Source organism: Aulonocara stuartgranti (assembly GCF_965226115.1).
Source record: "Aulonocara stuartgranti genome assembly, chromosome: 18".
In the NCBI taxonomy this organism is placed as follows: Eukaryota; Metazoa; Chordata; class Actinopteri; order Cichliformes; family Cichlidae; genus Aulonocara; species Aulonocara stuartgranti.
The window spans coordinates 33,481,782-33,508,581 of NC_138954.1; the positions used below are offsets into that span (position 1 = coordinate 33,481,782).

General features: G+C 43.0%; 1 protein-coding gene across 7 annotated transcripts in view; it reads left to right on the top strand.

Annotated features, from left to right (window-relative positions):
- astn1 (astrotactin 1) overlaps positions 1-26,800 on the top strand; it is a 488,070-nt gene that overhangs the window by 456,518 nt on the left and 4,752 nt on the right. For all 7 annotated transcript variants that reach the window (XM_082514225.1, XM_082514227.1, XM_082514228.1 and 4 more), the window contains 3 exons: positions 117-252; positions 3,399-3,499; positions 5,994-6,177. In XM_082514225.1, coding sequence (XP_082370351.1) covers positions 117-252; positions 3,399-3,499; positions 5,994-6,177 — 421 coding nt within the window. The remainder of the gene's footprint in view (positions 1-116; positions 253-3,398; positions 3,500-5,993; positions 6,178-26,800) is intronic.

The window sequence follows — 26,800 nt, forward strand, 5'->3', positions numbered from 1 at the left end:
AATTGCCATAAATAAATCATAAGCAAATCATTCATAAATTTGAAGAATTGTCTGAACTGTATGAAATACTTGGATGAATTAATCCAGAGGAATCTCCTGACTTACCTTTGTTGCAGAAACCCTTTTAAGCTTTGTGGATGACATCTTGTCCGGGGCCAGGTCTCCATGTGTGATGTTAGGTGACATCCCTGACCTACTGTCCTCCTCCATCAGTATGATTATTCGCTGCCTGGAGCCCGACACCACATACATGTAAGTATGGAGTCTGTTCTGAGCGTGTCATGTAATAAGCAAAAGTGACCCGAAATAGGCACTCTGGTGGAGTTACTTTGTGTGTGTGTGCGTGTGTGTTTATAAGTAGTTTTAAACCTTGTGAGCCACAAAACAACATAATAGTTAAAGAAGAACTGACTGCGTTACAGTCAGTGCGGGAGCAGCGGCTTCGCTCGTGCACGATTCGTTTGCAGTTTGGAGCATAGATGTGATTGCATCCCCTAGTCCTCCCCCAGCCTGATTGCAGCTGGGGGAGGACTATCCTCCGCCTTGAGCGCTTTGGCACGAGCTAGGTGCCCTCGGCAGCACCCACTGCTTGTTGAGAGTAAGAGCGATAAGCGCTTTCACGTCAAAAAGTTGTCATAAATGAGTCTCCAATAACACCAGAAAAAGTAGCCAGATTTGTCCCTAGTTGCTTTTTAGAAAAAAAAGTCGCTAAATATAGCGACAAAGTTGCTAAGTTGGCAACACTGGCTGTAGAAAAATAGGCTTAAAAAATTGCTTACTGCAAAAACAAAATAGCTAACTCTTTAGCTAATAAAGAGCTAATTTGTTAGCTCCAGACTGAATGTGGCATCTTTTAACTTTAAGTTCAATTTTAGTTATCAGTATTATTATTGCAAATTTTATATATTTTTGATTTTAAATCATTTGATACTTTTGAAGTTAGCACTGTTGTCCACACTATGTTTTGCTTCTTTGTTTCTTCTTCAAATGTTACAAAGTACTAGCTGCTACTAAGCTAGTTAGTTAGCAACAGCAAATAATTAAATTCTTTTGATTTTTGTTTTATTTTGTGACATCACATGCAGCACTATCAGAGAAATGTCAATGTAGCTTGTTTTTGTGGTTTTACAATCTTTCAAATCCTCTATAATGTACCTTTTGTGTACTTCTCTTGCTAAGTAACAAACTGTAGATCATGTGGTTAAATGATCATCGTGCACCATTTGTCTATTATAAGCCACTTCACTTGTGCCGCGTAATACAGTCAGAACATCTGTGGGCTTTACACATTTTCCTAAATATTTGTGCAGCCTAGGTGGATTATGTTTATTTTTTTTATATTTTTTCCCCATATTGGCATGATGGTGTCACGCAGTTCCTTCATATTTTCGGTTGCACATCCATAATGGGAATCTTCCACCATAAAGGTGGTCTATTGGATTGAGATCTAATCAATTCTGAAGCTATTTGAGTCAAGTGAACTCATTCTCATATTCAAAGAAACCAGCCTGACATGATTTTAACTTTTTGGTACGTTATCTAGCTAGTAGCAGATAGATTGTGGTCATAAATGGATGGACATGGTCTCCAACATTACTCAGGTAGGCTATGGGATTTAACAATGTTCAGTTGGTACTAATGGGCCCCAGGTGTGCCAAGAAAATATCCCCCAACACATTACATCACCAACACCAGCCTGAACCATTAATACAGCACAGGATGAACATTACTTCCATGCTTTCATGTTTTTATGCAAATTCTGAGCCTGCCATCCAAGCAGCAGAAATCGAGCCAGCACAAACTGTATCCTCAGATTCTCGGTCTGCTGCTGAGGCTCACCCGCTTCACTGTTTGACAGAGAAGCTCTTGTAAGATGGTGGCTTGAGTTACTGTTGCCTTCCTATCAGTGCAAAGCAGTTTGGCCATTTGACCTCTGGGATTAACAAGGCATTGCCACTCACTGACTATTTCCTCTTTTTCGTAAACCCTAGAGACCCTTGCAGATCAACAGTTTCTGAAATACTCAGACCAGTTTATCTGGTATTAACAACCATGCCACGTTGGCACTCCTCCTTTAACTTCAGATTCTCAGTTTGAACTTCAAAAAGTTGTTTTGAACATGACTAAGTATATGGAGCTCCCATGTGACTGATTAGATTTTTGTGCTAATGAGCAGTTGAACAGGTCCTTGTCAGATTTAAAAACCTCAGTGGTCTGTCAGTGTATGTATATGCTTCCAGTGCAAAATTAAAAACACACACACACAGATGCACAAGCACCGGATGCTCAGATGCTCTCATTAGCATGCTCACACTTATCTCACAGAAAGCTTGCCAGGTGGGAAGCCACATGCATAACACACACACACACACAGAGACATTGCAGAGCAGAAGAACAGGGTGGAGAGGGGAAAAAGAGGGAGAAGAGAGAAAATGCAGAGGTAACATTTGGGGCTGAGAAAGAAAGAGAGGAAAGAGTGAGGAAAAGATAAACAGCAGTGTGTAGAGGCAAAGAGAAGTAAAGAAAAAAAGGGCAAAAGGCCCATGGACAGAGCTTCTTCAAACAATTTTGATGTATGTGGGTTCGGTGAACAGCTACACATGCTCTTTTAATTCCAGTATCAGCGAGATTCCTGCTCTTTCTATCCTGTCTGACAGCTCATTCATCTCCCTGAGCTCTTAGCTTGGGGAGAGCCTCTGCACCGAGGCCTTGTCTCTCCCATCAGCTCTTTATATTTTCTATAAAGATGGATTCCGTACAATGCTCATGAATGACACTTTGTAGAAGCAAAATACGCTCTTTCAGATAAAATATGCCCAAGAAAGGCATGCTAGAAACTCAAAGACAGCAAAAAACAGATACTTTGCAGTTGCATTAAAAGCAAAAGTTCAGTCTTTGAGTATATGATGGAAAGATTCAAATGGCTTTCTTCTAACCGAGAATATCTGTCATTCACTCGTCTATTTCTTTACACCTCTTTGCCTTTTGAGTGTTCGTACTGCTACATCATTCTTTGTTACTGCAACAATTGGCCACTAGGTGGAGATATTCATTCAGCGAAACTAGCTCTGCAGAGAACGGCAAATTGGGAGTGTGGCACTGTTCCCGTATTGATAATGCAGGCCCTGGTCTTCAAAGCAGGGGGTCTTTCGATTGGATTAACAGCTGCAGGAAATGCATCAGCTGTGACATGTTTGCTGCTGCTCATATGTTTTTTGTTCAGCACTTTCATGAGAATACACTGCAGGAAATCCATTTTATTACTTTAGGTTTTATAGATTTTCACTAACAAAATGGAAAAATGGACTTTATATTTCACAGTGCGTGTGTGTGTGTGTGTGTGTGTGTGTGTGTGTGTGTGTGTGTGTGTGTGTGCGTGCGTGCGTGCGTGCGTGCAGGTTCCGGCTATGGGCAGTAGACAACACGGGGCGCCGTTCAACTCCAAGTGAAGTCACCATCAAAACTCCATGTCCAACTGTGGATGACGTCAAAGCACAAGGTGAGGGGAAAAGACTGTACATCATTATTTGTGTAGTAAATATGATTGTTATATGATGTCAGAAAAATTCGGGGGAAAAAATTATATTTGGTGCAATTTTTTTTCATTTGTTTTTTTTATTTACCGGACAGACATTTGCTCTTTCTATTTGCAGTCATGTCTCAAAACCGCACAAAACAGATGTTAGATGAGTTCATCGAGCGAGTCATAAAGACACAGGCAGATAGTTTTCCTCTCTGGAGTAGAACTGTTTATGGACACTGTACACTAAGATCTCACGAGAATATTGGTTATAAAGTGTGCTATTTCATGTCAGAAATTAACGAGCTGAAATCATTTGTCACCCTGTGCACTAGTGAAGCTTCATACCAAAGACTTTATAGATCCTGCTGCTGAGTTGGAGACAGGGCTGTAGACATTTGGGTAGTGTCACAGTTTTCACCTTTTTGCCACTACAATTGAAGTATGGCTTTAATTAAAGGCCCTGGCCAAAAGTACCTTGACTGTCTTTTTTTCTGCCCTAGTACCATATTTCCTGGTGCTAAGGGTGGGCTGATTAAAAAAGTTACGCAAAAGCTGTTTCAGTGATAGGTGTGGGATATTTCTTCATTCCTAAATTAAGCAGGCAAATATTCAAGAGTTCATTTCAAGTGATGAATGATCATGGGATCCTTTTCATGGTGAAGAAAAACCCTTTTCCACCGGTCCCCAGAGGGGGAAAAACTCTCTCTGTAAGGTAGCTATCCGTTATTGAAGTCTACCATAAAGAGGCTTTGTGGACGACGCTTTGACAGAAGGTTCAACCTCATGAACAGAAAGGCCAGGTTAGAGACTAACTCTCAAACAGCATTCTTTGGACGGATGAAAGTAACATCAACCTGTCACAGAAGGACAGGAGTAACAAAAAATGGAGAAGGCTTGGAACAGCTCATGATCTGAACACAGTGAAGCCTGTGTGATGCATGGGCATGAGTGGTTTCAAATTGTACTTGGGTCACTAATGTTTATTAATGATGTGACAGAAGACAGAAGCAGCCAGATGAATTCTGAAGTGTACTGTGATCCATCCAGCCATCCATTCTCTTCCGCTTAAACAATTTAGGGTCGCAGGCACCCTGAAGCCAGGTCGCAGGTACCCTGCCTGTCACCCAGCTACCGCAGGGTGACAGGCAGGGTACACGTTGGTCTGATGCAGGGCCAAGCAGAACTTGCAAACTTGATATTGTCTACAATAGTGGACAAAGGCCTGAAAAATCAGGCTAAACAGGAATAAGCCACGTGGTCAGTCAGGTTGAATTTCACTAGCAGAGAAAAAAACCAAAGGGAGTAAGACACATCACAAACATCTGCAGACTTCAAGCCATCATTACATGGAAGGACTTCAGCAAAATATTAAAGTTCAATAATGATTTTTTAAAATTTGTCCAATTCCTATTTGAACCCTATTAAGGGGCTACTTAATTTACTGTGCTTGACTGTGAAAACAATTTCCAATGTAATTGTCTAATTGTATAAGAAAAGATGATTTTCTTGGCATTGTCACTTCCGAGAGGACTTACACTCCAAGGTTTTAGTTTCTTCAGTGAATTCTTCAACTTTGTTGTTGATGATTTATCCCTTTTAAAATGATCGGTAATGGTAGTGAGACCAAAATATTCATGTAAAATGACATCTGCTTTATTCATCTGAAATTGGAGCTGCAGAAGAAACAGGAAAGAACACATCTTCTCCACTTATGAGGCCATTATATTTAACAGTGCCCAATAACTGAGGGGAAAAAACTGCAATATGTCCAACATCTTTGTCAACATCAAAGAATCTCTTCCAATGACCCCAAAAACAAACGCATATTACAGTTACTGTGTCGCTGATCCTCCATCCTTGGGTATTTCACACAAACATGTGACCTCTGTCATCACTGGGAAGAAAGGGGTGCTGATCACTATCCAGTAACCAACATCCTAATTTGGGATTAGACTTCTTAATATTATTTCTTTATTACTCTGCCTCGCCCATACCTTAGCAACTGACATGATTCCACATGGATTCCTGTCGTGTCCTACAGTAATTGAAATTAAGAATGCATTCGTCAGCCTGTCAGGATCACTGTTAACAGCATTGTTTAAAATGAATGCAAAAACAGATAAGACCTGCCCCAGACAAACATTCTTCTCTCGCTATGAGCGATCTGCCCCGTCTGTCTACAGAAAGCGTGATTGCGTGTGAACTCAGCGAAGCTCCCCACCCAAACCTCAACAGCGTATCCAAAACAGCAGCGAGGCTAGCATGGATTCAGGAGAAAGATGACTTTGTCATTGGAACATCTTGCCTGGATCATTTAATATCAAGTAGCCCCAGTCGGCCTGTTCATTAAACATAAAAAAGGGTTTGAACTGATCGCCGGTATTGTTCTTTATTGTTGGGCATAGTTAACACTCGTTTCCTGCTCCTATTAAAGCTGCAAGTTAACCCCCGATTGTCTATACACTTTCAGAAATTGCAGATAAGATATATAACCTGTTTAACGGCTACACCAGTGGGAAGGAGCAACAGACAGCTTACAACACTCTGATGGACCTGGGCGCTCCTACACTGCACCGTGTGCTTTACCACTACAACCAGCGCTACGAGAGCTTTGGTGAATTCACCTGGAGGTGTGAGGACGAGTTGGGACCCAGGTACGGTTATTTGACTGTTTCTTTTCTTCCTTAACGAGTCAACAAGAACAAAAGATGCCACACTGGAAAATGCATGTTTATTGAACACCACAGGCAGTTTAGTTTTACCCACGCTGGAAACGACAGGAAAAAGTGACTTTTCTGCCAGACAATTGGGACTCAGCTTGTATTTCAAACGTGCCCACATCTCTGACGTGTAACCTCAGATCAGAAAAATGCATTCCTTCCAGCAAATTGATCATCAACTTTAACTTGATCGCCAATTTATCAGCAGAACCCAACAATATACAAAGCCCTGTAGGTCTGTCTTGAGTCAGACTTTTACAGAATACCAAAAGCCTTAATAACGTGTAGACTGTGTTCACTGTAATCAGTCTTCCAGATATGCGTGTGTGTGGGAGTGTGTGTAATCCATTCATGAGTTGCCCTCCCACCAACAAAGTGCAATCTGTCATACTGAGCTTGTGCAATTGACACTGACATCTTCAAACAATAACAGTGTGAGACTGAAGAAAGTGGCAACTAGACAAGAGTCTGGATTGGATCACAGTTTGTCAGAACAACACTTTAAAGTGCAATTTGAGCAGATAGGCCTTTCATAATCGAAACATTCACCAGCAATCCTGTAAAACCCAGAAAGCTAGGACTGAATTACAAGACATAGATGTGCTCTATTAGTGATTACTGCACCCCCAACAGCTTATAGGAATTTGTTCCCATTCTGACACAGATCTAGATCAGGTGCGATGAATAAATCAACAAATTGTGTCATATATAAACATGTGTATTATAATATTCTCACTGTCTACATATCCCAAGATTACACCAATAGTACATTAGTAACTAGTTCATTGAATGAGTACTGTGCGTATCCAGAGCTTGACCTTTTTTTTTTTTTTTACCAGTGTAGTGTAGGAATGCCTCAGTTGACATTGAAATATACAGAGGGCTAATCTCTGGAGCTGAAAAAGTAAGCTAGCTGCCACTTGACGTTGGCGAGTCAATCCCCTTAGACTAGGGTTGCCAACTCCCTGAAAAATAAATAAGGGACACCTCGACCCAGTTGTCTTCACCCTTCCCAGTGTGGTGAATTTTCTAGCTCTTTTTTTGTGTGTGAAATTATTTTTTTAACCATTTGACTTGAAGTTGATTTAAGTAGATGCATATTCTATTCTTTGTGATATGAACACATGTGAAACAAATGATCATTTAGCCATTTATTTTTAGCTCACAATGACAACATTAACACAGTAAAACAGGTCTCTTTCTTAAACAGAAGCCTGTCATGCTTAACTTTTGAGAATATAAGTAAATCTTTCTTTAAAAGAACTCTGTCCTGCTTAACTTAAAATAATAGAAAACAATAGAAAGAAAAATATTCTTGTAACAGTGCACATTTAGTGCATTTAGTACAATTGGCTTCAGCTGAGGTATTATTTCAGCTTTTCTAAAGCTAATCAGCTGCTCCTGTTTGTAAACCCGCTTGTTCCCATGATTACGCATCTTAACTCATCATCATTATTCATCTATGTATTACTTTTATGTATTAGTCATCAATTTGTTGTAATCATCTATCCTTGCAGTTGTTTATTACACAAAATAAATTATATTATCACACTTCTGGCCACATAGCGCTGATATTCACTGCACATGCCCATATTAACTTTTTCCAGCCAGGTGTTTTCCTTTTCCCATTCTTCCCTTTCTCTGAGGGGAACAAACATTGCTGCTCTAATGCTGGGCTTACACTGTGCGGTTTTTGGCCCATTTTGAGCCGATTTTTGAGTGATCGGACCGATTTTGGCCTTCATCGTGCATCGTGTAGTATACGTGGGGTAACGAGAAGTGATTAACACCTCACGACCAGCTCCCGATCATCAATCGCTCGTGAGGGTGTCACCACAGGCGCTCACACTGCTCACGCGCAAACACGTAAACGTCGGTGAAAAAGACGGAGCAGCAGGGCTGTGCAGCGTGTGATCTGGACACAAGCGATGGAGGCACAACTTGTAGAACTTTGGAAAGCTCATCCGAGCCTTTTCGATGTGGCCTCACAAAATTATCACGACCACAACAACCGTGAAAATAGTTGGATTTACATCGCTGCTCAATCACAGCTGCCTGATCATGTTTTTCATTAGCAATTTAGCAAAGTTGATGGTGGTGGTGTGTCTGTGTGAGTGAAAGACAGAGAGAGAGAGCGAGCGACAGATTTTCTGTTATAACCTTCATGTTATGGAGGCACAGTGTGAGCACTCGGGTCAGGCATCAGAGCATCGGGCGGTATAGTGTGAGACCCTGCATCGTGACCTACCAACTTCTAACCCCTGCGAGTCAATTGTGCAGTTTGAGCAGGAGCTGAATAACGCGACTGAAAAAATCGCAGTGTCTGCCCAGCTTTAGGTGACTGTCGTCCGAGACTTGCACCGCAGTGACGGCGTTTGTTTCCCTGTTGGCCATGCTTCTTGTTGTGGTCATCTGTTGTCTTCCGGTATTTTCTCCGTAAGCGACCTTTCCTCGACCAATGAGATGAGCGGTAATCTGAATTGTCATACTCGAATTGTCGTAAGTGTGCTGTCAGCTCATTGGTCACAAAGCAGGAGAGGGGCTGGGAATTATGTTTTCAAACAAAGTGTTAATTCCATTAACATTTATAGACTACTTTTGATTCTCACTGTATTACGGGACAAAGTGCGTCCCTTATTAGCTCAATACGGGACGTGTACTTTTGTTTCTAAATACAGGACGATTCCGTATTTTAAGGGACGGTTGGCAACCCCACCTTAAACTATGTTAAAACTGAAAACTTTCCAACACTTTCCTACGAATAAATGTTATAGTCTTTATGGATTCTTCCCTCCCTTCAAAACAACTCTGAGTGAGGTGATTTATTTATTTTTTTTGCAACTCCTTGAGTTAGCTTGTGTTAGCTAATGTTAGCTAAATGATGCTATGTTGTCCAGAACGGGCTAACGTTAGCCTACACATTGTCTTTGCATTTAACTGCTCTCTGGAAAAAACATCTCATCTTTGGTACCGTAGCTGTGTTTTTTGCCCAACATGCGCTGCAAGCAATTTCTTTTGCACTGCACTTACATTTGGCCTGAGCATCTATTCCCACAACAATCCGCACAAGTTGTCTGACGTGATCTGTGCATAACAACAGCTACAGCTTGAACAGAAAACAGCTCTAAATAAAACCAAAACTGTGCTTCGTACACTTTTCGGTGCAAGCGCTAATTTGTTCCACTGTTATTACAAACACATTTATAGGGTCTCCATTATATCAGCTCTTTCAAAAGCTCAGCACACTGTTGTTTCGACTCTCAAAGGTGGGCAGATGTGCCGCTCACAGTTTCCAAAGAGCTGTCTCTGATTGCAAAGCGGTTGTTTACGTGAATTAGAGTTACGGGAGAAAGTCAGTCAAACTGACTGGGAAGCCGAGTGCTTTTAACCTCTGTGACATCACCGGGGCCATTTAGTAACTCGCAACCATGGAGGGCCCCAAATTTCCGCCCAAACTACGTATAAGTACCCATAATGTAAAACTGTAGCTTAATGTTTTATAAACAGAGCCATGTGTCTGAAATAAAACCTACTTATAAACAGCAGTCTGTGTTACACGCTTTCGCTTTGGCAGGTGAGACTGATTAGCAAAGGCTCCCTTAATTCTGTGTTTCTCCCTCTGTCTGTGGGCTCCCCCGCCCTAAATGAAAGGTTGGTTTTAATAGGGACCATGCTGGAAAGAGTTGATGTAATTGAGGGAGTTGCTTCTGAAGTGTTCCATTAAAATACACTTACATTAACAGCCTCCCAATTTAGTTAAAGGGAGGGGTGATTAATGTTAATAAAGGCACCTCAGAGCTGGAAAAGTGGCAGAGAAGTGCATTTGAGGTGAGAGCTGGCAACAGCGGAAGGAAGTATAAACATGTTTTGTTTAGCCAAGTCATCAAATGAACATTAGACTTTCCTATGTATCTACTTTAGAGTGAGGAAAGACCTGAGCTGTATGCTGTCTATTGTTACCAGGCGAGCGTGCAGGCAGCGAGGTTAATGGCCTCGCAGCTCCGCCGCCGTGTGTCTGAGTGTGCTGACAAGCTTCCCTGTGGCGTCAAGCAGTTTGTTTCTCTGACGTTATTTGACCGTTGGGGAAAACAAATGCAGCAGATAAATGGCCGCACCTATGCCAGGACAAAAATACTACTGATATCATTTTTAAGAAACCAAAATAACCGTCATGCATATTTCTGGCTTTTCAGGCATCCTGTGTTGATGTTGGCCCGATGCTGCAAAAACATCTCAGATCATGATGATCATTGTCATTCAGCTGAACCGGGAAAACATTTTTCTAATCTAGACTAGACTCATTATGGACATATTAGGATAAAGATTGTATTTCTGTTTAATTCCAGACAGAATTTTTAATCTGTGGCTTACTGCATATTTTTCTAAGCAGATGACTGTAGAAATAAAAAAGCTACAAAAAAAACAACCTAAACTAAACATTAGGGTTGGGGCAGAGCTGCTACTACTGCTTTGATGAAACTGTCTCTTTGTTCTGATTGTTCTCCTTGCATTTCGTTTGCTTTTTACAGAAAAGTAAACTTGGAAGTCACAAAATCCAGAAAAAAGCAGCTGTTTACATGTTCTAGTAACTGCACCTGCATACTTTCTATTAAGTAGTGCTTCAGTATTACTGTATAGGGGAAACAGCACTCGCCCCAGTGGAACTTGAAGTCCTATTGAAAACAACGTGTTCCTTTTGTAAACATCGGTTCCCAGTGGAGTCAAAAAGAGGACTAAAGCACCATATGCTTTTGGGTAGGCCTGCCTTGTAATTAGGAAGTCAATACCGTACAAGAGTGCAGTTTGGTTTCCAGTGTTGGGTAAGTTACTTTAAAATAGTAACTCAGTTACATTACTAGTTACTTCTCTCAAAAGTAACTCAGTTACTTCAAGTTACTCGTTACTTTCGAAGTAACTAGTTACTAGGGAAAGTAACTTTGGTTTTACCCAGAATTCTCTTATTAATGTGTTGCTTCCCTAACTGGATACCCAGCAAGGATGCCAGTCTTCTAGCTTGCTTACATGTTAGCACTATCCAGCCACAAGTACACTGTGCCACCTAATGGCCTGAACCTAAAATAGTTAAAATGGCAGTGTAGTAGTTCGAGTGCAAGTCAATGATGAAATGAATGAAACTAAATTAGAAATTAACAAAGTTTGTTTTATGTGTCACTTTTTTATCTGTGTGTTTTAATCTATTTCTAATGTTTCAACCCTCTACAAATGCAAACTCATCATTCTCGGGTTGTTACAGCAGTGTCTAATCATTGTACGTAGTATCACTAGGAAGAAGCAGTGGATCACAAAACAACATACAGTGTGTTGAAACTTTTGAAAGATATTTATTTTTGCCATTTAAATGGACAGAAAGTATGCTTTTAGCAGTGCCAACATTAAACTGTACCTCAGACAATTTAGGACCTGTAGGTATCAAAGTAGGTATCAAAGTGCAAAAACATGTAGTGCAAAAAATGATTTAACATAAACACGGTGAGGCTTGTCCATTCTTTGTAAAGTTAACTGAACTTAACTTTGTAAACTTAACTGCTGAATTCCACCAACTGGAGACCTCATGTTCAGTAATAAAAGTATTTTCAGAGAAAGAGAAGAGAAATAAAATGAATTACAAGTATGTTCAGCCCCACAAACAGAAATAAAATAAATAATAACTATTTTCAGCTTCATAAACAGTCAAACCAAAATAATATTGCCTCCATACAGGCCATGTAGATAAATAAAATATAAAGGTATTTTAAGTGCTTCAGAAGCCCAAGTTTCACTTGGAAATAACCCTACTTTACCTTGTAGAGCACCACTGAAGGCAACACATCATCATCATATGAGCACTACTCAACTTTGGTTTCCATCAAACCAACGATTGTACCTCAAGAGGAGAAGCTTCTCAAACTTATGATCAGACAACTTGTTCCTCTTTGGAGTGAGAATCAGGTTTCCCAGGCTGAAAAGCCTTTCAACTGGGGCACTTGAAGGAGTAGCTGCATTAAGTTTAAGAGAGAGTTTCTTTATCATTGGGAAATGATTCAGAGAGTCTAACCCTGTTGCTCCTGATTTGAGGTACTCGGCTACCTCACCTTCAGCAGTGGCATATATGTCCTCATTCTCTTCAAAGGAGAAGAACTCATCCTCTTTGCTAGAACCAGCGTGCTGTGTTGTGTTGGTGGCGCTGGTACCTGGTTGTAGCTGATCTTGCTCAGGGAGAAGTTTTCGACACTCTACCAGCAGACGTGCCTTTGCGAGGTCCTTCCGCGCCTGGTCATGTAGCCAACGAAGCTTAAATTTTGGTAGTGTCACAGCAGCCAGCAAAGCATCTTCACTTCCAAGGACATGTGCAAACCTTGTTTTGACTGCCTGTAATAACGACACAGTAAAAGTGCAAAAAACATTTTTGCATGAGAAAGTATGCATTGTTTCAACATTAAATTAATTAAATATTAACAGCATGCTGTAGTTTTATATAGAATGTATTTTAATTTGTAAATAGTGTGTATTTTACTACGTTGTATTTATTTTATTTATTTATTGGGGTTAAGTATCTGTAACTGTAACAGCATTCACTTGCATGTGAACAGCACAGCACAATATAAAAAGCAATTTCATTAAAGATAAACACAAATGAAAATATCATCTCTTACCTGGACAACTGTATCTGGTAGCCCAACAAGAATTTGCAGACCATTTTTTATAGCCAGAGTCTTGGTCATTAGCGATTCCAGTGTGGGTAGGAGTGTGCCATAAAAACAATGGTCTTCTCCTTGAAGAATGTCCAGTGCCACAGTAAGTGGTTTCATGACTGCACAGTACTCTCTGATACACTGATGCTCCCTCTCATTGAAACATTTCAACCGTAATGTGGATGAGATTGTGTTCAGCTCCACCACAGGTATCTTTGAAATTCTCTCCAGAGCATAATAGAACGAGTTCCACCTTGTTGTGCAAGGTACTAGTAGCTTCTTTGCAATAATGTCGTCCACAATCTCAGCAGCCACTGTGGAACGACTGGCCTTGTTCCACAGCCCTGCACATTTTGTGGTGGCACTTCTGTAGATGGTTTTTGTTGCAGCTTCAGACAATAGCCACTTCTCCACATCAGTGCAAGAGATAAGATTCATTGTGTGCGATGCACATCTCTGATGTGGCGGTAAAGAAATTGCATCATCAGCATCATCAGCAGCATTCTGCAGCACATCCCCAATTGAAACAAAAGTCACCTCATCCTCCTCAGATTCAGAGTCATCTGACTCAGGTGCTGGCTGGTACACTTTAAAAGCCTTGACAAAATTGGAGCCATTATCCGTTACAGTTGATGTGATTTTAAACGATAGGCCATGAGATGAGTTAATGTTGTCCAGCTCAGATGCAATACTGTCATACGTATGTCGACCCATAAATCGCCTGCATGCCAGCGCTGCTTTCTCACGTTTCATGTTTTGTGCATTTATCCAATGCGCGGTCACACCAAGAAAACTTTTATTATGCACAGTCCAAATGTCTGCTGTTGTGGAGATGTATTCTACCATGTCAAGTGTATTTTTGAGCTCTGACTCCATGTTGGCATATTCTTGGTCTAGGAAACTGGAAAATATCTTTCTGGATGGTGCCTTCCCAGCTCTCCCTCGCACAGGTATATGACTAATCAGTTGTCTGAAAGCATGGGACTCAACCGTTGAGATGGGTTTCATGTCTTCCACAACATACCTGGCAATCAGCCTGTGTAGCTGGGGCTGGGTGATGGACTGTGCAGCAGGCTGTCCGAAATCAAGCTTTCGTTGTTTTGCTGGAATAGCATCAACGGAGCTAGAGTCACCGACGTTGCCTTCAGGTTCTTTTTCAACTAAGTTGGTAGATGCATGCTGTTTCTGAAGATGTTTCATCAGATTAGAATTGCTAGTCTTTGATGTCGAAAGAGTTTTAGAACCTCCACAGAGAGTACAGTTCACGACAATATTCCTGTCTTTTTCCAACACAAAGGAGAAATAATGTGAATATTTCCAGGAGAGAAAACACATGCCTGGACCATCTTCGACTGCCGCCATGATTGTAGCTTACGTCACAGTGTCACATGCCCTTTTTACGTCCAGCACGGAAACTGCAGTCGTGGTGCTTTCCTTTGTACTCGGGACTCAGAAATTCGGGACTGCAGATGAGCTGCATATGTGTAGTAGTAATTTGTTTTTGTAGAGAGCTAGCAAAACAAGCGTTTTCGAGGGCGTCGCCATATTGGAATCCAGACTTCTCCAACGAGGCTAACCAGAACACCGTTTACTCGAGTGTGACATTATTCCCAGGCTCGTGTTCCGATTTCCGAGGTAAGTTAAACGCAACACACGAAGTAACGAGTAACGACCCTATCTAAATCCCAGTAACGAGTAACGCGTTCCTGATTTTGGCATAATAACTAGTTACCGTGCTCGTTACCACAATAATAACGTAGTTACTGTAACGCGTTACTTAATAACGCGTTAGTCCCAACACTGTTGGTTTCACAGTCAGATTTATCTCTCGCTCATCACGTTAGGTTTCAAAACATCAAGACGGCAACTGCAAAAATGCTGCTGGGCTTCAACGTTGGACTTTACTAACCAATTAGTGGCATCGCTGTGGCTACATTCAGCTCTTGGTGCCACATTTGATGGAAATGAAAATAGTAATCAATAGTCAAAGTGAAAAAATGATGCAGCAGCCTAGTCAATTTTGCTGAAATTTCATTACAGCAATTCAAAATGGTAATCAGTTAGCCTGACAATACTGGGGCATGCTTCTAATTAGACGGTGGATGGTGTCCCGAGGGATCTCCTACCAGATGTTGACCAGGGCATCACAGACCTCTTTGACAGTCCGAGGTGCAGCCTGGTGGCATCGGATAGACTAAATCAGAATCAGAATCAGAATCAGAATGGGTTTATTGCCAGATGTTGAGGTTTACAACATTAGGAAATTGCTGCGGTGCTTCAGTGCAGACAATAAGAATTAAAGTGCTATGTAGAAAGAAAGATATGTGCATGAGATATACATGAGATATATACATGAGAATAAGAATTATGAGTGCTACGTAGAAAGATATATACATGAGTGCAGGTGGTGATCAGTGCCAAACATGGAATGATGCAGTGACACAGCGTAGGGTCACAGCGTAGGGTCATGTGTTAGTGGCGGGGACAGTCATGTGGTTATTGTTCATGTGTCCAACAGCAGAGGGGAAGAAACTGTTCTTGTGGCGAGAGGTTCTGGTGCGAATGGACCGGAGCCTCCTGCCTGAGGGGAGCAGGTCAAACAGACTGTGTCCAGGGTGAGAAGGGTCAGCTGAGATCCGGGCTGCACGCCGCAGTGTCCTGGAGGTGTACAGGTCCTGCAGAGATGGGAGTCTGCAGCCAATCACCTTCTCAGCAGAGCGCACAACACGCTGCAGTCTCTGTTTGTCCCTGATAGTGGCTCCAGCGTACCACACGGTGATGGAGGAGGTGAGGATGGACTCGATGATTGCAGTGTAGAATTGCATCATCGTCCGTGTTGGCAGGTTGAATTTCTTCAGCTGCCTCAGGAAGTACATCCTCTGCTGGGCTTTCTTAATGACGGAGGTGATGGTGGGCTCCCACTTCAGGTCCTGGGTGATGGTGGTACCCAGGAAGCGGAATGAGTCCACAGAGGTGATGGGGGTGTCAGTCAGGATGATGGGGGGGAGTGGGGCTGTGTGCTTCCTGAAGTCCACAATAATCTCCACTGTCTTCTGGGCATTCAGCACCAGGTTGTTGTGGCTGCACCAGGACACCAGACGTTCAACCTCCCTCCTGTAGGCAGACTCGTCCCCGTCCGAGATGAGCCCAATGACGGTGGTGTCATCTGCAAACTTGATTAGCTTGACAGACTGGTGGGTGGAGGTGCAGCAGTTGGTGTACAGGGAGAAGAGCAGAGGAGAAAGAACACAGCCCTGAGGGGAGCCGGTGCTGATGGTCCGGGAGTCCGAGACATTCTTTCCCAGCCTCACGTGCTGCTTCCTGTCCGTCAGGAAGTCAGCGATCCACCGGCAGATGGGATCAGGCACATTCATCTGGGAAAGCTTGCCTCGGAGATGGTCTGGAAGGATGGTGTTGAAGGCAGAGCTGAAGTCCACAAACAGGATCCTGGCGTAGGTTCCTGGGGAGTCCAGATGCTGCAGGATGAAGTGTAGGGCCATGTTGATGGCGTCGTCTACAGACCTGTTGGCTCTATATGCAAACTGCAGGGGGTCCAGGAGGGGGGCCGTGAGGGTCTTGAGATGGGAGAGAACTAGGCGCTCAAATGACTTCATGACCACAGATGTCAGAGCCACGGGTCTGTAGTCATTTAGTCCAGTGATACTAGGTTTCTTGGGGACAGGGATTATGGTGGAGGACTTGAAGCAGGCAGGCACATGACATGCCTGCAGTGAGGAGTTGAAGATGCCAGAAAACACTGGGGCCAGCTCGTTTGCACAGTGTCTGAGGGTGGCAGGAGACACACCGTCTGGGCCGGGGGCTTTCCGAGCATTCAGACTCTTAAACTGCTTCCTCACATCTGCTTCATGAATATGAAGAGTTGTGGTCGGAGGAGGTGGTGTGAAATCCTCTTTTGTGTGGGGTGAGGGGGCGGGTGTTGCAGGTGAACAGTTTGAAGGTGGTGATGGCTCTATGGAGGGGGGAGAGGTGGGGGAATGAGTGTCCAAAGTGCCTCTATTGTTGGGGTCGTCAAAACGACAGTAGAAGTCGTTGAGGGTGTTGGCCAAGAGCAAGTCATCAGTGGAGTGGGGGTTTTAGGCTTGTAGTTTGTAATGTTCCTAAAACCTTTCCACACAGAGGCCGAGTCATTCTCTGAGATCTGCTGCTGCATCTTCTCAGAGTGCTGATGTTTGGCAATGTCCACTTCCTTAGTGAACCTGTACCTGGCCTCTCTGTAGCAGTCCCTGTCTCCGCTTCTGAACGCCTTACTCTTTTCCAGCCACAGCTTTTTGAGTTTAGGAGTAAACCAGGGTTTGTCATTGTTATAACTCACCCTGGTGCGTGATGGCACAATGCTGTCCTCACAGAAGTGGATATAGGAGGTGACAGTGTCCGTAAACTCGTCCAAGCTGTTAGAAGCAGCCTTCATTGTGTCCCAGTCTGTGGTCTCCAAACACGTGCGAAGCTCCTCCACAGCCTCGTTGCTCCACAGTTTTTTGGTCCTCACGACAGGTTTGGAGAGCTTCAGCCTCTGTCTGTACGCGGGGATCAGGTGGATCATGACGTGGTCAGAAAGTCCGAGTGAAGCGCGCGGCACCGCGCGATAGGCCCCGCTGATCGTGCTGTAGCAGTGGTCCAATGTCCTCTCCTCTCTGGTCGGGCATTTAATATACTGCTTGTATTTGCTTGTAAACCATAATGTGCCAGTGGTACGAGCGTGGGAGCCAGTCAGTGGTATCAATTCCTTCTTCCTGGGAACTGCCTGAATACTTACCATATGAAGCCAGGCATTGTTGTGCTCCAGGAGGAACCCAGGACCCACTGCACCAGTGTAGGGTTTGACAGAAGATCCTGGTACCTAATGGCAGTCATGGTGTCGTTGTCTAGCCTGTAGAGGTCTGTGTGTCCCTCCATGGATTTACCTCCTCCAGACTACGCCGGGCAAGGAGCTCAGGGCCCACTAAAGGACATCAGGCGCTCAGGCCACCCTCAAGAAGTCTGTTTCTGATTGTTTGGTCAGACACATTCACACCAGTGTCCTGCTAGAGGTCATTTTGTAGCTCTGGCAGTGCTCATCCTCTTCCTCATTGCACAAAGGAGCAGATACCAGTCCTGCTGATGAGTTAAAGACTTTAGAGTAGAGTACCCTAGAGTAACTGCCTGTCTCCTGGAATCTCCCCCATGGTCTAGAGACTGTGCTGGGAAAAACATAAAACCTGTTGGCAATGGCATGTGTTGGACTACCTGGACAAATTGCGATCTGTGCAACCTCTGCAGGGTCCAAGTATCGCCTCATGCTACCAGTAGTGGCGTTGCCCCTAACCAAATGCAAAACTAGCAAAAATTCAGTCAGAATAGACGGGGAGGAAAAAAATGTCAGCAAGCCTCCACCTCTAAAAGCTTTCATTTTGGGGCTGTCTCATTGTTGCCGCTCTAGTGCACCTGTTGTTAATTATAATAACATTAAAGCAGCTGAAACTGATACTTGAACTGGATACACTCTAAAGCGACAACATCAATATCCCAGAAAAGTGTTCCTTCTATTTATTTATTTGTTTTTTGAGCACCTATGTGTCTGCCTCATAGAATGGCATTGTATTGCTTATATTCTAACTAATATTGGGACGTTTTACAGTAAAAAAGCTGTAAAATGCCAGAATAATTGGCATAGCTAACACTGTATGCATTGACCTGGTACTTGGTAAGAAATTGGTAGGAGGCATTTCTCATAAACATCCATGAAATTAGTCCTTGCTGTCCTAAACCCTTGTTGTAAGTCTCTTTAGTTGTGGTTTGTTCTTAAATCAGCAGTTTTGTGGTACTTGAGAGACAATATAGCTCTCCCATCCAAACACCTCAGGTCTGTTGTGCTGCTGAGAGTAAACAGCAGGGTGGACACAAACTCACACACACCCAGACCACAAATGCATACCCACGCACATTTTCATCTTCCCAGATCAGTTCGACTTGTTATGAAGAGAATTCCCCAGTTTCCCTGTCACAAACAATGAGGACAGAATAAACGAGATTTTCATTAGCTAGTCAAAATACAGATAACAAGAGCCCCGCTCAGGCTCTGACTCAATGTAAACTCGTATCAGCCAAGTAAGCAATATCTGGAAACAAATGAATGAACAAATGTGGCTTTATCTTTCTTGTGGCGGCAGATATTCAGATCTGCTGTTTTTAGAAACGTATCGGATCTCACTGACGAGAACCTTTGGCATTCTCCACGGGACATTTGTGTTGCCTTTTTCATGCAACATTGCGTGATGCTTTAACTCAAACCATAAACTCACCGAAAGACTGTCTCTCCAAGGCTCGACAATTCTCCTCCCAAGGGCCAGACCTTGTCATCGCCGGGGGAGCACCTGTCACGTTAGGCACGCTGCCTGGCTATTGACTTCAAAACGCTAGATGTTTTGGCTTGGCTGAAAAGAAAGGAATCCTCGATCCTCCCATCCCGACCGTGTCCTTGGTTGGACTCGGTGCCCTTTGATGAACTGAAAAATATTTGATCGTTTTTGTTGAGTTTCTTTCTGTTTTTCCTTGACAGTCTCTCTAATCAGAGCGCTTGCGATAATAAGTATTGTTATAGTTGGAATTTCTCTCAGGAAATCATAATCATAATCACCGCAGACTGTTTACTTTGCTCGCTGACTTTTTATAGTTGAGACAAGGATGGAAATACACACACACTTGAAGCAGAAGTGCCTTTTTGCTGTTTGTCTGCTGGTGATTTATTGGTTTCTGTGATACTGAAGAATGAACAGAAATATATAAATATTTACACACTCTGGTATAGACTTTTAATAGAAAATTGCATTATCAGTATCAGTGCACATTGTTATGAGTTTGCTTACCAATTACATGAACCTTATCAGCAGCATCAGAGGCAACCCAGGGGGCCATTGACTGGTTCCTCTGCAGTTAGAGTATTTTTAGCAGTTTGTGCGTTTTCACCTTTTTTTCCCATTTGTAGCCTGCTCACATTGTAATACGTGATACTGTAATTAATAAAAAATAGACCATTATGTTCCCTAAATGTATAATGTATACTGATGTTGTTCAGTATTAAAGATAAAAAGCTCTGACAGATCAGTGAGAAAGCATTTTTGTTCCACGTGTACATTAGATTTTAAATGTGACGCGTTACTTCACTGACTTCGTTTATTAAATTATAGTTGCAATTATATCCTGTTACAAAGGCTCTTCAGTTACCTTCAGGCCAGCCAAAGAGAAAGGAGAAAAAACATTCAACTAATGCACTTGCTACAATCAGCTGTTTTCAGAGTTTTGAAGTGGTCTACAGCTTTTGGGTAGAGATGATATGGACAGGGCTTTTATTTTTGTTGCACAAAAGAACAAGAATAAAGCGGGACTGAAGCAGTGCAGGATCATCTAGACAGAGAATGGAACAACAGGTAGCCACCATCCAAAGAAGAGCTTTCAGTGTCTTTTAAGAAGCCCGGAGATGATTTCCTGAAGACTACTTCAAGAAACGTCCGAAGAGAGTTCAGACTGTGTTGAAGGATAAACGTGGTCATATGAAATATTAACTTAGATTAGAATTGTGTAAACTCAAGATGCTCTATTTCCACATATGTTTGCAAATGCTTTCATAAATCGCTAATTCCCATTTTACAAGAAATCTTTATAGAAATGAGGGGTTGCAACACTTTTTCAAGTTTGCTGCTTGATAGTTAGATATCATTTAAAGCCTAAATTTATGAGAATTGACTTTAAAAAGTATGAATTAGCCCCAAAAAGGTCAAAAACCTTATCTGACCTAAATTTGGTCTTCGCAGTCTTTTGCAAGTCCAGTTGACGTCACGCAGGGCTGCTACTATTAGATGACTCACTGGACCATTCTGTCTCCTTGTACCTGTGGCTCTATGATGTTTGCTGGATTTCCCTCTGTGTCAGATCAGTGATTCATGAACATGGCTTTATTTATTTATTTATTTTATTTTATTGTGGAAGAAGTTGCAGGGAGGCATTTCTGGAAAGTGGGGCCAATTGTTTTTGTGTTTTGTGGGTTTTTTATGCACTGTGTGTGTGTGTGTGTGTGTGTGTGTGTGTGTGTGTGTGTGTGTGTGTGTGTGTGTGTGTATATATATATATATATATACCAGCACCCAATGGCACACAGTTGCAGCATAGTTCAGGTCTTTTTTCAGGATGGATAACCGCTGTGTTGACAGTCAGACTGTGGGGCAAGACTCTTCATCGCAAAACTGCTGAAAAGTGCTGGGCTTAAGCCGGAGAGCGAGCTCTCATCACCAGCATCTATCCCACAGAAAAGAAAAGTCAGGTCAGTTTGAAAGTTTGAGGCTTGTGCTGAAAAAGCACAATGTGTATGGACATTACAGGACTCCCAGGGAGCAATTAAGCTCTGGCTAATTCTATTAAAAAAGGTGATCTTTGGGACAGATTTTAAAATTTTTCGTTATTTCTACTATGCCCTTTGACGCCCTTCAACCCCAATCCCAGTACTGGTTTTTAGTCCCATCCGCCTCACCCTTTTCACAATAAAAGACTTACAAATATTAGGCCAGTGGCTAATTCGTGTATGTCTGTATGCCTGCTTGGATATGCACGGTCAAAACCACACATATGTTTGGGGTTTGCATCGGTTTTTTGCAGCTCTCACGTTGTATTGTGGAAACCATTTTCCATCCCTATAGATGCACAAGAGTTTATGGTGACAGCCGTTGCTATTTGGAACCTGTGGAATGTTCCTCAGCTTTCCTGAAAAATGAAAGCACAACAAACCACATTTATGAATATTGAAATAAATATCCCCTATTTCCCCAGACCACTGACATGTGTGTCAAAATATTGGGAATATAAAGAGGTTTCAGAAAAACTTTATGAATGGCAGTCTAACTGCGGACTACCAGCACAACACAGAGCTGCCTGTCTACTGAGAGGCAGTGCAACAAGGCTGGCATCATTAAAGTAACAATTTCTCTGCAGCTGCAGACAACATCACTAAGGCTGTCCACATTAGGCTTTAAAGACAGTCCAGCAGTGTATACAAAGTACAAGTGCAACATGTTGCTTCTCATGTATCTTTACATGTGAAGTGATTTGCAAAATCTGCCAAAAATAACACAGACACTGATGGTGTCTTGCCCGTTTGAAGGGAGCTGTGGTGTAAAGAGAGCACTGCTTTTCCAGAAATAACATGAACACACACACACTAGGAAATAGGGTGATGAGCTGTATGTTTACAGAACAGCAGTTAATGCGGTGTTGGCATGAGATGGGAGATGAAATGCAGCAGAATCCACAGGCCACCGCATCGGTATTATTGCAGCGTGCGAGTCCATTCAAAACAGCAGTGAACTGCAGCTTAACAGCAAAATCAAACGGTGAAAAAAAGGACTTGTGGGTTATCATTTGAATGGGAGTTTGACAAGTGGATATTAGCTTGCCGCAGAGACTGGAGGAAAAAAGTCACAAATAAAAAAACATTTTTCTTGTTTGCTCCTAATGGTTGGTTTTATTCAAAGTTGAAATCCAGATCAGACTACAAATTCTATCCAAACTGAGCATCGTATAAAACCAAATGTTCTAGGTACCCCAGGAAACGGGCACGTGGAGGTTTACCAGGCTGAAGCCCAAAGCAGAATCTCATTGCTGAAGAACGGGCAGGGTTCAGAGGTCATGTGATCAAGGCCTTCGCCTTCTGCCATGATCACGTTTAACAACAACAACAACATCAATCTTGTCATTGAAGAGACTTTCATTGTTTGACTATAATATTATAGACTAATATTTGTGGAAAATAAATAAAAAATTGCAAAATAGGCAAATTAGTTATTGTCAGGCAATCATTAATGTTCTCTCAGGTCTTGGTAATCAGGGAACAAAGAACATGATCATTAAAAATGACACAACAACAGCTACCTTTGTTTTGATAAGACTTTTCTAAGGCTTCGTTACCAACTATGAACACTTTTTACAACATAAAAAGCATTAAAAACTTCAAGATAAAGCATTAAAAACTGAGCATTACCTGTACAAATGAAAGCACCATTAGGCTACATGCACTTATTGGTGCATGGGTCAGTAGGTAGCAGTGTGTGGCACACCTCAGCCACATCTAGATGTTTTCACGAAGGGTAAAGAAAAGCGTTGTTCATCACGTTAGTAGAAAGTAGGAAATTTGACCCAGATGGCAGTTAACTTTTGTTTACATGGGACCTTTGATTTACTGCAAATAGATATGTTTATCTTTAAAGTGAGACCAGGTAACTTCTCGAAGAACAAAGAGCACATTCTTCCTCTCACTAATGAAACGCTGAAACCACGAACACATCATTAATCTTTTCAGGACTTTCACTGCCTTAATTGGTCTGGTGGAACCAGCTCATGCTAGCTAATGTTAGCGAACTTTAGAACTGTACAACAGTGGCACTAACATAACATCCATCCATCCATCTTCATCCGCTTTATCCGGGGCCGGGTCGCGGGGGCAGCAGCCTAAGCAAAGGCAACTAACATAACAAAGTGTGCTTTTTTTGCTTGATGATTCCTGTCATGTTTCCTTTGGTCCTACACGCCACCTCTGCCGATTTCTTAGATACCACAAAAATTGAATAATTTAATCCAACTTAATCAACTTTGCACAAAAGTAATTTGCACTGAAACATCTGCATTGACCACTGCACCTCTAGACAGAAACCACCCCTACTGCTCATTCCGTTGCTCCTTGGACTCTAGCATGAACTCGTGTATAAATTGTCAGTGCTCAAACTGTCTGTCTGTGTCACTCTTGTACTGTGTATTTATATTATTCATATGGTTATTTTATTACATAGTTTCTTAAAATATGCTAGCATATATGCACTTTTACGGAGCTGCTTTTTAATCTTGTTATACTGTGTATAATGATAATAAAGGCTTTTATTATGCTTTCACTCTGCCTCCAGCAAAGGCCTGGGCTGAACCAGGGTCTGTGTGCAGCCCGAGTCCACCATATCCTGGTGTATACCCCCTTAGCACCTTAGTGGCACGCTGTACGTCCCTCTGAGACTGATGGAGGGTATTGAAGGGCCAGCACCACAGAGCACCTGTCCCACTGGGCACTTTCACCTCCAGCACTCCTGCCCTGACACTGGTGTGGCTCCCAGTGAGTAAGGAGCAGTGTCCATGGGCGCTGGGAAAACAACACACTACTCACAACCAAATTACTCAATGCTGGTGGGTGCTGCTCTGCAGCAGCAGGCCATGGTGGTCATGGGGCCCAGAGCTGCATTTGAGTAGTAGGGACCGGTCGACTTACCACTGCCAGTTACGGCTGCCTCCCAGACTCTTTTGGCCAATAGGTGATCCTCTGACCGCATCACAGTGATGTCCAGGCCGGCCGGCCGGCAGCAGCAGGCCCACTCTGTGATGTCTCCTGGAGGTCCCTCCACAAACTGCTCGAGAACAATCATATCCAGCAGCCGAGGCTCTCCCTTTGGCGTCACCTAGCCGCCACATTGTGCTGGCGTCTGGCGTAGGCGAAGGGCCAATCCCCTGGCACAATCTTATCTCCCCAGAAATTATGGCACGGGTCTTCACGGGGTGAGCCCCAGCCGATCCACCTGGGCCTCCCCACACAGCAAAGGGAGTTGCCACAGAGACGACTCCTCAGCAGGCCACTGCTACACCACGCCCTAGGGGTCATCTCCTTCCATCCAGTGGAGCGTCCTGCAGCTGATCGAGTTGTTGTTGCTGCACCACCGCCTGCTCCCAATACAGGGTGGCCAACTGTGCCACCATTTTCACCAGTTCCACTATTGTCTGTGTTGGTCATGGGTCCACTCTCCCACTGCTGTGTTTCGGCACCACTGGAACAAAAGGACCCAAAGCACACAGCATTGCAGGTCCAGTGATCTTTATTTCCAGTGTTTTCGTGCTTTTCTAGGAGCAGCTTTCCAGCTGCCTTCTTCACTCCACACCACACACCACTCCTGTCAGATCCTGGCAACCTACTGAAACAGGGAAGCCATGATCAGGTGATGAAGAGCAGCTGTGTGGGTCAGCCTCCCCTGACACCACACCCTGAATCCACTGCTCCACCCGTCCCCTGCAGCTGAGCCACAAACCACACCCTGTCACAGCTTGCAAATCAATATTAGACTGGACATAACAGCAGTGACAGAAGCAAGGAAGAGAGAAAGCATCATGAGCAGTTTTTCTGCTATGTCAACAGTGTCTGGCTGATGGCTCATGTCGATTCATCCTTAATTTTTTAACTTGGCAACAAAGGTTTCCTGAGATTCTTTTCAGTGGTGAAGTCTTATAGGCACATATCCAGCTTAACTTTTTCTTCTTGCACTCCATACTAGAGCAGCTTTATATGATCCACAATGCAAAATAATCCTTATTTATTTCACCTTACTTCTGACTGGTTGTCTCTTTGTACACTCTCTAAGTGTGCTTGTTCATCACACTGACTGCAGCTCTCATGTGTCAGCAGTTCAGTTCAATTTTCAACTCAGCTTTATTTATATAGCACCAAATCACAACAGTAATCACCTCAAGGTACTTTATGTTGTAAGGTAAAGCCCCTGCAATAATAGTATAGTTCACTAGTGTAATGCACTGTGGCTCTGGTGATGCTGTGGCTCCGATACGTCCAGCAGACTTGTGATTTGGTATAATGGGACCGTCTGCCATGGAAGTGGTTCCTTGGCTAAAGAATGAGCAGAAACTGTGCGTGGAATGAACAAAATCTTCTCTCGCTGCCATTTTCTGACCTTAGACAAACACTTGACAAGGTTTCACTTCAGCAGCCAAATGGGCTGATCAGGCTTAATGGTTATTTATTGCACTGTGTCCCAATGAGATGTATTTATGTGAACTCTGCGCATCATGTTACTTGTGAAGATGATTATTCAGCTGGCCTGGTTTGGTCAAAGGACAAGATCGAGCATTTCATAGTCTCTCCTCGGTCTCTTGACGGTATTAGAGCAGTCCATCAACTGCATTTCTTCAACAGGACCGGTGCTTTAGTTACCCCTTATTTCTTCATTCATTCATTTTTCCACAGTTTTACCATCATCGGTTCAGACCTTCAGAAGCCGCTGTGTGCTTTGGGTCAGATCTGGAATGTGTCGGTACCCTGTGTGCTGCTTCAGACAGGAAGCAGGAGTGGATGACTTTGGTTTTAGGTTCTGTGATACAGTGATGTCACTCTACAATAACAGCAAAGCCACACTGTGATTTATGGACTGCAGACAGTCAAATGCATCTCATGGCGATTGAACATCAACACTAAGGTTCCACTTCCCTTCAGCTCCTTGGCAGCAAGCTGTTCCCACAATTCTGGTTGCTGACTATCTTCTTGACTTTGTAAAAAACCCTTGAAAACGACCAAAGACTGGGCCGCCTCGAGCGCTGGTTGAATGCTGCTGCAGTAATCTGTTGAAAACAATTTCAGGCAGTATCAATCAGCCCCAATATTAAAATCAGTAACAGGTGAAGAAAATAACTCTAATTTCATTACAAGCACTGCTCTGCTGGGAAACCTTGGCTCTTGGCATACATGCGGATGTTGCTTTGACACAAACCGCCTCCCTAAAAATTGTTGCGAAACCAAGAACATGCCTCTCCCCATAGTAACGATTCTCCCCAAAGGGAGAACGATGACCTGTGCAAAACCATCCATGTTAGTCTCAAAAACCATGACAAGACCCCAGTATGTTGGTTCAGTCCTGAAACTCCCCAAATCCAAATCTGACTGAGCATCTGCAGGATCTGCTGAACGAGTCTGGTCCGTTGAGACCTTTCCCCCAAGATGCAGAATCCGGTGCACCATAGGACACCTTAACCCTGGACAGTATTAGGCAGGTGTCTAACAGTCTTGT